The 15,644-nt window shown below is 38.8% G+C and overlaps 1 protein-coding gene across 2 annotated transcripts in view; it reads right to left on the bottom strand.

The window, feature by feature from the left end:
• Positions 1-6,032: 6,032 nt before the first annotated feature.
• The window catches only part of LRPPRC (leucine rich pentatricopeptide repeat containing), a 168,548-nt gene continuing 158,936 nt past the window's right edge, over positions 6,033-15,644 (bottom strand). For both annotated transcript variants that reach the window (XM_074949362.1, XM_074949361.1), the window contains exons 35-38: positions 15,264-15,338; positions 13,966-14,050; positions 8,689-8,831; positions 6,033-6,835 (exon numbers count right to left, since the gene is read on the bottom strand). In XM_074949362.1, the coding sequence (XP_074805463.1) occupies positions 6,767-6,835; positions 8,689-8,831; positions 13,966-14,050; positions 15,264-15,338 (372 nt within the window). In that variant the 3' untranslated portion in view covers positions 6,033-6,766. The remainder of the gene's footprint in view (positions 6,836-8,688; positions 8,832-13,965; positions 14,051-15,263; positions 15,339-15,644) is intronic.

The raw sequence follows: 15,644 nt of genomic DNA on the forward strand, positions 1-15,644 counted from the left end.
ATGGAATGTAACAATTAATCAAGTGTAACATGAAATATTACTAGTGATCTCGCGATGAACATCATAATATTTGCAGTATTGGCTAGGTCAATAAAATCACAAAGGAAATAAAAAACCTCATGTAAGTAAAGCTTGCAGATGTACAGCTCATAAGGGAGTGCAGTGCAGTGAGCAGACATTTATAATCATATTGTGAGTTTTTACTGTAGATTTAGACTTAGCTGAAGATTTAAAGTTAAGCTAACCTCAGTATTTGAGGTATTCAAGGTATTTTCCATAGTACACATGGGGAATCACAAGGCAATACCACAGATACTAAGGGTAATCCTATTTATTTAGGCTAAATTGGCTAGTTTTTCAGAGTATGTGCTTTCTCAATAATATATCTGGAAACAAATTATTTTTATCTCTACAACTTGAAAAAGAAAGTTAAATGTCAGCAATTCCCTACATAAATCATGCAACAGCACAGCTAAAGGGTGTTCCAAGGTCAGCTGCTGACCTTAAAACTAATCTGAGTTATGTTTCTTGTACCTTATTATTATAGCTGCTTTGTAATATTTGCAATGCCAAAAGCATGATAAAGAGCTATAAGAAGGTATTTTATTAGAGTTGTTCTAAAATCTGAGAGGCTGAGCCTGGAACAGATTTCCCGTGTGACCTTAGGAAAGTCACTTAATCTCCGTCCCGCAGTTACCCATTTGTAAAACAGTACAATACTATTAATAATAATACTGTCCTCATTCACAGGCTGTTTGGAGGATAAATATATTAACGATTGAGAGTTGCTCAGTTACTACAGTAATAAGGCCTACATAAGTACCACTGAATTAACAGTTGTACCTAACATTACTAACCAAGGTGGAGCCCTACTGTACTAAGTGCTGTATAGACACATTCACTCTTAACTGCTTTTGATACTTACAGCAAACACTGGAGGAAACCAAGCTTCAATTCTTAATTATCTTACTTCCATACTTTAATGGAGAAACTCAGCACCTTCTCTTACTGTATATGAGACCAAAGTGTGAAGTTCTTGAAGTCAGATACCATCCCATTATCTCAATGGGGTCACTAAGATAGGGTGCATTGTGGTTTTTGACATAAAAAACTATTGACAGGCTAAGCAGAAGCTTACGGCATCCTGAAGAGGTCACTTTGTAATGGAGTTTGGACACAGATTCCTGGTGGTTGGTTTGCAGGGGGTTGGAATAGAAGCCCCTGCATGAAAGATGAATTCAGAGAAACCCCTTCTCTTCCTTCCTCTCACAAGGCCCATCCATCATCCAGCAGGCTTAAAAACTAACCACACTGAGTATGTGGTTTAGAGCATGGAAGGTCACCGTCAGTCATCTCCTCTACTCAGACAGCAATTTTTCTACCAGACATCTCAATTCCAGTCAAGGTATAATATTATGCATATTGATACATGTACTCACAATTTGCTTTGTACAGTAACAATGTCAGATCTTTTCAAATCAGTCTTTTATCAGTCTTCCATGAAGCTGCTGCAGAAGAGATCTATGGACACCTACGGTATATTGTCTTTGTACTAAAATCTTGCAGAATTCTAGTGACCCAGTTGCCTCAGGCGAGTAATATTCTTTTCTATTTTGAATGGGTAAGTAAAATGTTATGGTCAGTGTGACAGAGTAAGTTTTATGTCTGGACTGGTAAATTAACCTGACAAGTTTGCAAGGCTGCTGTTCTGTATTTCATCATCTTGTAGGTATTTCATTTTGAATATACAAAACCAATGAAACTGCCCACATATTTGGCAAAGAAATTTAAATTTTCTATATTGTATTTCTTTGTGCTTTAAATGGTTGTTTCTTAGGCATATATACATAAAACCAACACAAAGATGAACAGCTTAGTAATTTCAAGCATACTGTAGGAAAGCTGAACCTTTCAAGCACAACACTGATTTGGATTGAGAAGATCACATCCCACAATGACATGAATGCTACAACACACCGGACAGAAAAACATCTAATTCCCAAGTAATAATTCCTTAATTGCACCCACTATGTTTACTTGGAAAGAAAACCAAAATTTCATAACAACAATCATTAGAGGCAATGGGCCTGGGCCTGCCTGTTCTTAATTATCCCTCTTTTCAGGCCTTCAGGTTCTGCAATGGGCTACCTTGGCTCAAGAGGATCTAGAGGTCCCTGCCATCTCACCCTGACTGAGCAACACAGGCCTGGCTCTACCTACCTGGTACTGATGCCACAAAAATCCTAGTACTGTTTCCTCCCCTCATGCTCCAGCTGTGGCTCTCTCTAGTGTTAAATTGGCTCACCACCAAAATGCAGCCACCAGTCATGGACTGATTGGGTCATACCAATCTGCAGCCACCCCAAATGCAGACACAGTTTCAGAGCTAGAGGATCTCTCACTTTGAGTACATTAAACTATTTGCTTTGGTAACAGATGGCCCATCGTCTGGCCATCTCCAGTTGTGATCGTAAAACAAATAATGGTATGTTACAATGTACAGTGACCCAAGTGATGGTATCAAGTCACGGGAATGTTTGACCTATACATACAAATACAGAATTAGTACCAGTTAAATCTAAACCCTACCCAATGAGATGTTCTTTCTCCAAGTGTCAGCCCCCTGCTGAAAGAAAATTGGTTCAGTGGAACAGAGAATTAAGGGGACTCTTACCCTTCCATGAGACTTAAACTACCAGATCTATTGAGGGTCCAATTCCAGGCAGGATTTGGGACCTGTCAGCCAAGTGTGAGTTCCACTATCCCTATCTGCAGATGATCATCCCTGCCACCTTCCCCATCAGCTCCGGCAGCTTGGTGTGTAGCAGCTTGCTCTGTGGGTGTGTTCAATTTGCTTCAAATGGTGGCCCAGACTTCAAAATGTACAGGCCTAACCCTCACTTATGCTGTTTTGATTTCACTTGCTGGAACACAAGACTATGAAATTGAGAGAGATTTGTAAGATGACCTCTAAAATAAGAGCTGTGGCATTACAGAAAGGGTTGCAAACTAGCAGACCGAGTCTTCAATTATGTTGATATTATACTGACATACGTTTACTGTAGCTGTAGCTTTAGAAATGAGAAATGTCTCCATTTTAAAATGAGATAAACTAAATACTTAGTCTTGCTTGCAGATAGGCATTCAACCATTGAGCTGTGATTGAAATTTCAGCTATTAATTCAGTTATCTTGATGATACACAAGCACTGGCTGCCAGATACTTAGAACTAACTGGGTATGGTATATCAAACTGTATATTCTGTCTGTTTCCAACATTAGGCCCTCTACATCCATCACAATCTGGTTGCCAGAATCTATCCGCTCCCCATCCAAACAACACAAATGTCCTTAAAAGACTATACAATTACTTGCAGAATCCCTAAATAAAAAAACTTGGTTAAAAAGATAATCAGCTAATTCTGCAAAAAATATACTTCCCTATCATATTACTTTGCACTCAAAATCTAGGAAATGAATAATTAAGGACATCATAAATCCACACTGCCAGCGCAATAAACATATTAATCTTGCCAGGTATAGCAAAATGCTTATTTTAATCACATTCATCACCTTAGCTTTCCCAAAATTCTATTTACTGATGAAAGAATTCTAAGTATAAAAAAGAAAATTAACTATGGAAGTACCATTTCCACAATGAAACCAAGTTCAGTTTTGCACTTGAAGCACACATTCACCCGTTTTGTGGATGAAGAATGCATGTTATCATCCCCCAAAATTATATAATGCATTGTAGCTTATCCTTCCCCAAATTTATGTGTTGAGTATAGGATGAATTTTCTCAGATTAAACTGATTAGTTTGAGTTAAAATTCATTAAAAATTTATCCTTTACAAAATTTCAATGTCAAACTTTTCTCCGAATAATCTAAATAATAATGCAGATGCTTCCAAGTTCTCTTATAGTTAGAACTCACCAAAACATTTCCCATGTTACATTTAAGCAATTTTTTTATGATTAATGTTCACCTTCCCATTATTCTTCATTCATGTAAGTTTCTTCTTCAGTGAGACTGATCAATATTGTACTTCAGAAAATTCCACATAGAATTGTCCTCTTTCAAAATGACTGCCTCTGCCTTATCATCCATAAGACTGAGGTCATACTTTGCCCACAGTTAGGTAGCCATTTTGAGATGACCATCTCTCATTTATTCTCAGTAGGACTGAGGCCACAGGCTGCTCTTTAACAAAGATGGGTGCTGGCCTCATTTTCACGGGAAATAATGGGAGGCAGTGGCCCTTTTGAAAAAGGGCACCTTAAAATTAAGGTAGTTTTGGTCTTGATCCCACTGAGATCAATGGGAGATGGCAGCCAATTTTGAATTGCATCATCCTCTGCTGTAAAATAAACCTTTAATTCCAAATACGTATCGTCTCCCAGAAGAGACCTGTTGCACCAGATCTACTCAAGAGGAGGGAAGCCTATGCATGTGGTGAAGGAGAGGGGGATTGGTGCATGCCACATACAGCGGAATGTGCAAGAAATCGGGAATTTGGAGGACAGGATGTAGAGGTGAACTGGGGTGTGTACACTGTGGTTTTACACTGCTCTGGCAATGCAAAGCAGTGTAAGCACAGCTTAATGGGCCCATATGCTCATATTGGTGTACACAGACAATTAAAAACAAGTAGTAATTTAAGGTTCGTCCTTCATATAATTAAAATCATCGTGTGCCCTGCAGTAACACTGTGGGGGGGAATCTAATGTATCTAACAGTCAGTTTCATCCATTGGCACAATGGTGTCTGTATTTTAACTGGCATAATTACCTGATAGTAACCTCACCCCATCAGCCGATGTTATGCACAACCTTGGTGCAAGATGTTATCATGTTATATATATCTCTAACAGTCACAGAGAGAGATTGTTCATTTATTACTGGATGATTACTTTAATGGTACGAATAAACCTTGCGCTGGGACTCTGCATTTTACAATATTTATGGACAAAGGTTAAATAGATCTCACTCCAACTTCAAGATTGAAGCTTTATTTCTATTTGTTAGCAAATGTGCTTTGTTAACTCGATTTGTGTATTTAAAACAGTGGCATAATTCTTCTACAGTTTTAAAGACTGCTTGGGATAAGGACCATCATATATGTAGTTTTGTATTGTCTTTTTCTTCCTGCATTTCTATAGCACCTTCCAGCCAAAGATCCCAAAATGTTTAACTGGCTTTATACTATCCTATCTTTCCCTCAGAGAGGTGTAATCTTCATCATGCCAAACTGAGAACTGAGGCACTAGGGGGGTTTAGTGACTTGTCTAAGATTTCTCAGTAAGTCAGTGGCAGCCTGTATGTCAAGCCTCCCAGTTCCAGGCCTTAAATCTGAGGCCATATGGAGGCCATTAGGTATTTTACTTTACACCAGTATTGTTTTCTGTCTGAAGTGCATTTGCTAGTGATATGTGGAAAATAAAAAAGATTTACCCTTATGCCATCAGCCATCCATTGACAGCTATTCCATTCTGTACACAGACACACTGTGCTGTACGGTATACTCACAGGCAGGGATTTTGGGGTTTTCTTTGCTTATTCACAATGGTAAAAGGTATGTTTTATTCTCTATGCCTTCTTTCCCTTTAGTAGCTAACAGCACAATGCTTATCTTCAAGATTTTGGGACTTCGCACTGTAAACCATGAGATTTGGATAAATTGCTACAAATTGCAAATTGGTACAAATACTTATGCAAATAAAACACATCCCTCAGTCTTCTGGCAAGTTAGCAACGCTGCCCTTGCTACTGGAAGTGACGGCCACTCCCCTCCATTGCTGTATCAGACATCTCTGTCCTTGATTTTCACACAGCATGGAATTAAGAGGACTTGTGGCAGTGGCAACATGTAGTTATGAAATGGCTTGCAACACAACATGGCTCAATTCACCAATGTAAGAGGTAGAAATATTGACCCCACTTTTACCTCTAACACCCAACTGGTTAACAAGAGGAATATTTAAGGCATGTAGAACATACTAAGGACAAACAAAACTGAAATGTGTGCAGTTTTATTTGATCTACACAATAGGTACAAATTAACTGAAAAGAAAGTGGACTTAAAAAAAAACAAAAATAAACAAACGAATCACAGAACATTGTCCAGAGACCCAGCAAAGGCAGGGAAAGGCAGCACAGAGCAGTTAAAGGTAAGCATCACCAAGCAGCTGCTACCTTTCCACAAATGTATAGAGTGTATATTTACTATCAAGAATATATTTGTGAATTTGATGTATAGCTTCACACTGCAGTGAACATCAGAATTACAGTTTCTCTCAAAAGCAATCCCAGCTACTAGCTGGTGGTTCTTAAGAGCCATGGAAATTGCTGTTTTTAACCCTGATCCAAAGCTCACTGAAGTCAATGAAAAGGGTCACTGATTTCCCTGGGCTTTGGATCAGAGCCATACTGAAAAGTGAGTTACATATAGGGTATTTACAGTAAACTTCAGTGGAACTGGGAGCCAGAGTGTAATCAGCTTTCACCACGTCAAACATAAAAAATGACAGCTGTAAGTGACTGTTCACTGTCGAGCCAGCAGCTCTACAGGAGTAAACGGTATTTCTACTAATAAATGCATGTCTCAGTTACAGTTTAGTCACTGAAGGCCAGGTTTAAAAAGACATACTATGTTTGAGTAAATTATATTACACTGAAGTAATTACATATTCAATTTTATTTTTTCTAACAATATTAAATACATTCAACATCTTTCATAGTCACAAACAACCAAAGCATGAAAATATTTATACATCATGTGATGAGGTTTCTTGCCTTTCTTGCCTCAATTTATTTGCGTAGAAATGGAAGGACTCCTATAAATACAGGAGAGGGAGAAAAAAAATCAATACTCTCGCACTGAAAGTTACTAATAGTGAACAAAACCCCACACTTTCTGCGAAAAGCTAAATCTATTTATTGTTCTAGGCTATGCACTAGTTATTCTACATCAGGGTTTATAGAATAACTTAAGAAAAATACTTATGTTGAGTAAAAGAAAATTTTGCATGAAATGCTTAAGAAAATATCAAAAATTTTCACTTATATAAAAATCAAGATATTTCCCAACCTCAATCTGCAATTGTGTGTTTGAGAATAAATGAATAAAATAAAGGAAGCATCTCAGAAGCATCAAGTCATATTAAATGAGAAAAGAAATAAAAAATGGAGTGAAGGAACATTAGAACATTGAAGTAGGAATTCCACTAACTTAGGGAAAAAACCCATAATCACTGCTAGTAGGGAGGTAAAGGTATTAAATGATATCGTGTGTTAAAATTAAACTAAAGAACCCCAAATGAGGTTTAAACTACAGTAAGTTGAGTAAAACTGCTCCTAAAAAATGCACATCTTCCTTTGAACCTCTAGGGCAGTTTAGTGCAAGTATCTTGAGGCAGAATTTAGCCCTTAATCCAGTTTACAAAACTGAAAAAGGAAGGAGAGAATAGTTTCTTATTGCTACGTACTATAACGAAAAACATACAGAGAAATTATATGTAACAAAGTCTTAGAAAAAGGGCAGAAAAAATTGATTTCAAAAATTTCAAAATGGCTGGAAACAGCAACTAATAAAAAATATGTACTGTAAGCAGCATAGATCAAGGGAAGGAAAGCATCTTAACTTTTCAGACTCTGGTATTTGTAGACCATGGGTGGAGAACCTACGGCCCATGGGCTGGATCTGGCCCACTGCTTAATTTCATTCAGCCCCATGGTAAGTCTTGACACCGTGGGCCGGAAGCCCTGAGCCTGGGCGCCCCCTTGGGGGCTGGAGCCGCAAGCACTGGTTTGCTCCACCACAGGTGGCAAGCCCTGGACTTTGGCACACACCCCGCTCCCCCCCCCACCCCCATAGGGTTGGAGCCATATGCGCTGGCTCGCCACACCGTGGACGGGAAGCCCCAAGACTCCCCCCCCCCCACTGGTGGGGCTGGAACCATGAGTGCCAGCTCACCCTGCCGTGGGCGGGAAGCCCGAGCCTTGGTGCCCCCCACTCTCCCCCATGCGTGGCCAGTGACTGATTTTTTTTTGTGGGTCAATGGCCTGTGATAGAAAAAAGGTTCCCCACCCCTGTTGTAGACTATCCGCCAAAAGAATGCACTGAAGTAAACGTATTTTCACTCTCCCCAAAACAGTTTCATGCATCTGTTGCCCTCAGGAAAGGGGCATTTATAAAGGGGCAAAGCTACAAATTTTTTTTAGTAAAGCCAGTAAGAGTCAAGCTGCAATAGGAAAATTAATTCTACAGCTTTAAAATCCCATCATATCATTGCAATATAAAATGTACATTAGAAATAAAACAAGCAATGACCGGACGCTGAAATCCTTTAATTGTCATTGCAATACACATTCTAAAAATCATTTTAAGTTGAAACACTGAGATAAATGCCCCAAGGATATTTGATAAACTCACACCTGTCGAAGAGTGCTGATAAGGATCCTGTGCTTTAAATACAAAAAGCCTCAGAAGGTTCTCTTCTCCCATAAGTCAAACCCAATGCAAGATGAATACTGTACCTACAAAACTCAGTACTTCATACATTGACTCCTTTGAGGGTTCTCCATGGAGATATAATCCCTATGTATTTAACTATGCAACTTGTTTTATTTACATGGAACATATACAAGTCTGCAGAGCAATTTCTTTTTAATCAGAAAAAACACTCACAGGGGGTTCAGTGAACGGGACAGGCTCTCCTGCATTCTTCAGCAGAATTGCCAAACGTTTTAGAAATATCTCATCCGTGTGAATATTCTCGGCTTTCATGTTCTCAAACAGAGCTTTTGCAGAAACAACGTCGTTGTCTAATACTAAGGGAAAAAAATAAAAGTTACAGGAGATGTCTGTTAACAGTTTTTCTTTAGCTGTACACTTCATAACAAATAGATTTCTAGTTTCCTTTATCTCTTAAGGCCAATTCTTTAGGACCATCACAATACTGATAATAAACAAATCCAGTCCACAAAGCAATTTTCTTTTCTCTTTTGCAATGAGGCTGCATGGCAGATTCCTTTGGTGTTTGCTAGAGACAGGAGCTGCACATTGAGAAGGAAAACATTCTAAGGCTTGAGATGTTTAGGCTACATCTACACAATAAGCTAAGGGGTGTGATTCCCAGCTTGGGTAGGCATACCCATGTTAGCTCTCTTCGAGCTGGCATACTAAAAATAGTAGTGTAGCCCGAATAATATGGCTATCCTGCTTACAAACCCACCTCTTAGACTATCAGGGTTGGAAGGGACCTCAGGAGATCATCTAGTCCAACCCCCTGCTCAAAGCAGGCACAATCCCCAATTTTTTTTTTTTTTTGCCCCAGATCCCTACATGGCCCCCTCAAGGATTGAACTCACAACCCTGGGTTTAGCAGGCCAATACTCAAACCACTGAGCTATCCCCCCCCCGAACCCTCTGGGTATGTATTCAGCACAGCTAGCGCATGCCCCCACTGCTCATGCTATCCCGGCTATACTATGTTTAGCAGGCTAGCTTTAGGACAGCCAGTACATGTCTACACAAGCTGGCAATTATACCCCTACCTCGTAGTATAGATGTAGCCGTAGAGCCAATGGCCTCTTACTGGAGTGAATGATAGAGACCAACTGTATTGCAGTTCAGAATCAGTGAATCCTAGGTCTGTGGATTGCAGACTCATTTTCCCTTTCAAATAATCATGGCATGATCCAGAACTCTGCGCTGAGCTTGTTGCTCACTTTGAAAGTTACCTACTCGGAAATCCCTTTTGCACAAAATGCACAACAAATCTGTATACACAGGGGCACCACATCACATTCAGATGTTAAAACTGTACATCTGCAATGAGGGATAAACTCCAGCATCTTCAGCTCCAAAGACACAAGCCTCTACAGTTCTAACGAAAGGAGACTCTCTCCATTAGCTGTCACTATAGCAGCAGAATGTTTTTCTTCTGTGGGCCAGTCATTAGAGGGGAATGATACACCAACACACACTATAAGTTGTGCTAGTGAAAGGAGAACACAGAATCTTTTAGAAAACCTGCTGGAAGACTCACATTCCAGAATATCCCCAATATATTTTTCTATATTTTTTACAAACAAGTTTTTCCTTTTAATGCTTTGAAGTAGGTCCATTCCACCTTACCAACCAGGAGCAAATCTCTTGCCGAGATATTAACCTTTAAGAAAGAGAGACTGATTTAAAGCTTAATTGTTTTGGAGATTGCCAATGTTTCTCTAGATATAGAACACAGGGCTCATCATCTGTATCAGCCTCTAGCTAACAGATTTCTCACAAACATAAAACTCCACTCACCTTTGGCTATTGGAAGGAAAGAGCTTTATTTCTCTTCCTTCCAAAATAGAAGTCGAAGCAGAAAGAAAGTGGTCGTTGCTCATTTGTTCCTACACCTTTGAGTCCACCCCCTCCTCCTGCCCATGATTAACTTTGCTACTATCCAAAGCTTTCCCCAGGCAGCATGAAGCTGAAATGATCCTTGACAGTTCTGCTGCGGCCAACAGGGTTCTAACAGCAGTAAAACCGTCCAGTGCTGTTATGTTAATTTTGCTGCTGGTTGGCAAACTCAGAAGCAGCAGCAGAACTGGAGTTGGCCTCTCTGCAGGCTCAGGAAGACCTTGCTGTATTGCTTAACATTTTGTTCACCTTTGGAAGTTATCTTAAAAATTATAAATGTTACAAACTTAATTTTTTTTTTTAAAAAAAGAAAGCTTAAATTCTGTAGAATCTGATAGTTTAAATCCCAGAAAAAAGCTTCCCATTCACACCTGGTGAGTGGGTGAACTTCTTTTTCAATGTGGGAGGCTACAGAACCTGCACAATGTGACGGTTTAAAGAAAGTATAACAGAATTGTTAACTTCCCATTTCTTTAAACTAGAAGTATCTATTGTATGAAAAACAAAAATGAGAAAGAGCTAACACCTGGATGATGTTTTATGGACCACACAACTGAAATTTCACTTGATAATTCTCCATTCTTGAAAGAAAAGCAGTTTGAAGAAATTTTTTTGCCATATGCAAGAATCCAGTCCCAGAGGAGGATGACATTTCAGATAAGAAAAAAAAGAGTGACTGCCCCCTTACTTGTTCATAGCTGGAGATGTCTGCAATAATCAATCCTCACTTTCCTTTCAGATAGAAAGTAATTCCTCTGTGGGAAGAGGTGGCCTGTGTTCCTACCACAAGCTTGCAAAACTCTCATGAAAGTATTTGCCTTAGTACAAAATTGACTTGCCTACAATTTATCATGATGACTGACAGTAAGAGAAAACTAATGATATTTTATTTGCCCAACAAACAATTACTCTGGATGAGTAGAATTTCACAAGGCTGCCGACAGATGGATGAGCAATTCAGATTCAGGGAAGACTAGAGGATGTCAATAATATAAGGTCAAATTCAGCAAAGATTGAATCACCTTCTGTGGAATGATTTGTGAAAAGTGTCCCTACAAAGAAAGGGAGAGACCCAGACACTCAAACAACGACATTCAGTAGGACAAAGAATTCAGACCTTTTAGATTACTTGTAAGAACTCACCAACTGGACATGACTCATCTGTTTAAAAATCTTTGAACGTTTAGAAGTGAGATTTAGCGTCCATATTCATGCCAAAAGAACCTCCCCTGACTTTTGTAGGTAATTCTGTGTTATAAGATGACCTCATTTATAACAAAATTATGTGACTGCAAAACTGTTCACCTAAATTATTGCTATTTTTTAAGGTTGCTGCACAAATGTGAAGAATCTAAGCTGTTTTTTTTTTTTTTTAAATAAAGTCATGTTTCTAGTCCTTGTATTTGGAAAGACAGTCTTCTAGCTGAAATGAATGTTACCATGAAGTATTTTCTTCTAGAGCCTGCAGACAACCTCAGAGGTTTGAAATACTTGAAATCTAAGGGCAAAGGTTTAAATATCAACCATGTTAACTATTTCACTGCTGTCCATTTTAGCAGAAACATGAAGTTGGTGTTCTTACCCATCCATTGTTGAAAGTACAGAAGTTGCAGATACTGGAGGTGGATTGGTACAAGGCAATTAATTACTGTTAAAGTTTGCTGGAGTATCATAGAGTTGTAGGGCTAGAAGGGACCTCAAGAGTTCATTTAATCCAGCCCCCTGCACTTAGGCAGGACTAAGTTATACTATACCTAGACCAGCCCTGACAACTGTTTGTCTAACATATTCTTAAAAACCTCTAATGACAGGGATTCCGCAACCTTCCTTGGACGCCTATTCCAGTGCCAAACTATCCTTATAATTAGGAAGTTTTTCCTAATATCTAACCTAAATCTTCCTTGTTGTAGATTAAGCTGGTCACTTAGTTCCTATCTTCAGCAGACATGGGAAACAATTGATCACTGTCCTCTTTATAACAGCCCTTGACACATACATGTATATGTATTTGGGGAGAAGGCATGTGCACCCACACTTCTCCCTTCCCCATAACCCTAAAGTCCCAATAGATACCCAGTAGATCAGATGGGGGAGTGTACCAGGAATCTGCTACAACTGGTAAACACGGAACTAGGCAACTACATGAAGTTCTAAAGGAAGACAAACACAAAAATACTCACAATGCTGGTTCAGAATGCTACCTTCAGAGCAAGGCAGGTTACTGTGAGCACAGTACATCTTTGCTCCAAGCTCTGTAGAGGCTACCCATTAGTTTCCAAGAATAATTTATGGTGCTGCTTATGGGATAGTTATTTTTGGCTCTTCATTATGTACAGGTGTCAGCAGTTTAGGTTGGTTAAAATGCATCTGCTGTCTATTCCTGGCATACCACCTTATAGGACAAAGAAGCAGGGAATTTTCAAGTAGATGGTCATTCACTTATGGAGCTAACTTTTATTGGTGTCTTGCCAGAGTTAGGTGTTCTTCAGTGAACAGAAAGCAGCAGAGTTCTGGATGGCGATATGATAAGGTCTACCGAACAGTGAAGGAAGCACCGAACTGAAGAATCATTGGGGGGTTTGTTTTGTTAGTGACTGCATTGTTTTGATTGTTTTGAATAATATGGGGTTACTAGTGTTGCAATGATAGATGGCATATTTACTGTGTGAGAACATCTACAATTCCTCTCAAAGGTTTTCTGGTGTTTTTTTTTTTAAACATTATATTATGCTGTGGTGGGGAGAATGGTGGTTGTTTGTCTTTTGATTTTGCATTTTTAACACATTTTGCTGAGAGGTTTATTCCTTTTTGCTTGTACTGTATACTCATGGAGAAGATTACATTATCACTCTTTAAGTAAAATTGGAGCTCCATGTCACAACAAGCTAGGCTCAGGACACAGAGGCATGTAAGATTCTAGCTGTGTGCTGTCAGAGGGGTTGCATGTCCTGGCATTTCAACTTTGGATATGCTGCAGTCAGGCATCCAAATAAGTGGCCTGATTTTCATAGGTCCTGAGCACTTGTAGTTCCCCACTGACTTCTACAAAAGGAAGAGTTATTCGGCATCTCTGAAAATCAGTTATAGCCATACTTAGGCTCCCAAGAGCCTGACTGAAGCACCCATACATACTAATTCTAGAGATATAAAACAACATTCACTGTGTTCATGGTGTGTTCCCAATAGGACTAATGAGATCACTTAAGTGTTGCAAAACATTGCTGGAGTTAAGGCAAAAGTTCTCTTCCCTTTCAGGGCATGGAAACAATACTATTGCAGTATCCCCTGCAGAGTTCTGGCCAGGGATCCACTAGCCACTCCCCCATCCATGACATTAGCCACAGCCAATGTGACAACTACTGTGGTACACTACACATCAATGCATGAGAAGGAAGTGAAGTCCTCCTAGGTGGCTCTCCTCAACGTCGGGACACCTTGAACCTCCTGCAAAGCAGAACCTTTCTGGTTCAACTGCTTTTGAGACCTTCCATGGCCCTTCTGAAGGCCTCAAGATATGCTCCTTACTAAACAGCAACTCCGAATTTAATATGTTACCATGACATTTCAGGAGGTAAGAGTATACAATTTCCATTTCTGGGAAGTCAGGAACCAGATCAAGCAGTGTCTTGATTTTCTGCCCCTAGGAAATTAAATACATACAACAGAAACAGTGCTTACAATAAGTCTTAAAGAACAGGGCTATACAACTTGGGCACTTATATTTCCATTATGGCTGAGTCTTTCAGATGAAATTTATAAGAGGACTGGACTATTCAATTTGACGGCTGATCTTCACATTTCTTTTCATTATTTCACATGCAACATGAAAAACTATTAAAGATAGTTTCCCAAATCCATTATTAGGCTTTTCAAGTCAGTGGGAGTGTTGCCAACGACTTTGATGGAGTCAGGATTTCACTCCCCCACGTTAAAAAATGCAGAACAACCAGCTGTTGGTCAGTAACCCCCCCCACCCCATATTTTTTTAATCAGGCCATTAATTAAGGTACCTAAATATAAATGTAAGAAACTAACTTTAGTTTCTAATTTTTGGAACTCTTGCCCTGCAAGTACAAAATAATGATACAAATTAAATTAAATCTGTATCTAAAAATAATGAAGTAGTTTCTTTCCTCATGTTTTTTTAATATGTGGACAGATTTCAAATTATGTAGAATCAGGGTGTATGCAAGAACCTGCACACATATGCAAACCATGTATATGTGCATAAAACTGATATGCCCTAATTTGAAATGTGCCCTCCAATGTAAACCTCATTATACAGTGATTGGCCTGGCTAACTGGTTTGTGATCTTACAATGCAGTTAACAAATAAGCTCAAATTTTCATATTGGAAAATATGTGCATGCTTACTGTAGTACAGAAAGCAGACAGTTATAGTGGACTGAGTAAGAGGAAGTTGCATAAAAATGTGTGACGTTTGGACTCTCTATTACGTATTGAGAACAGAGGAATTGTTGAACTAAAAAAGAAACAGAATTATAGTATTCTGTAAACACCCAGGCACACTGAGTATTCACTATAAAATAAATTGGGTTCCTGATGCGAATTCTATAGATTAATGATATACTCTGAAGTTAATGTTAAACCTGTCGATATTTTGGATGGTAAAAAGAAAAAGCAATGTCTGATCAAAGCTAGCTTTGAAAACCACAGTAATTAACCTTGTTAGTATGCTTTGGCTCAACTTTCTTGCTCGACTGACAAACCTTCTTGCAACACATTAATATGCAAGTGTTCTAAATTCCAAACTCATCCAAAAGTTGTTATCTAGGACTGATTAAATAAGAATGCTGCTAATATATTTAATTACATTCATGCAAATATTATACCTGTCCTGGTTTCTGTGAAGATTTAGCTATGAAAGCCATCAGAGTTCCCTTTTGTTCAGCTATTCCACCACACCTCTTTAAAAAAAAAAGAAAAAAAAAAAGGAAAAATTAAAATAGCATCAGTGAGTGTAGCTTCTTGATAAACAAACTGGCTAAGGTGAACATTTCCAATTAAAAAGGTTCACAATAATACAGTAATATATCATTAGCTAGCAGTAGGGCCTAATAAAAGACCATTAATTAAAAAATACCCCCAAAATGAAAACAAGTGCATGCCATGCCAAGCTTTTGTAAATGCTGTTCTTGGCATGGTAAGCATGAAGTTTGTTTAAAAGAAAAGGGAGAAAAAATCAAATGCCTTAACATCCCACAGAAATGAGG

This window comes from Natator depressus, chromosome 3 (genome assembly GCF_965152275.1).
Source record: "Natator depressus isolate rNatDep1 chromosome 3, rNatDep2.hap1, whole genome shotgun sequence".
NCBI classification, from domain to species: domain Eukaryota; kingdom Metazoa; phylum Chordata; order Testudines; family Cheloniidae; genus Natator; species Natator depressus.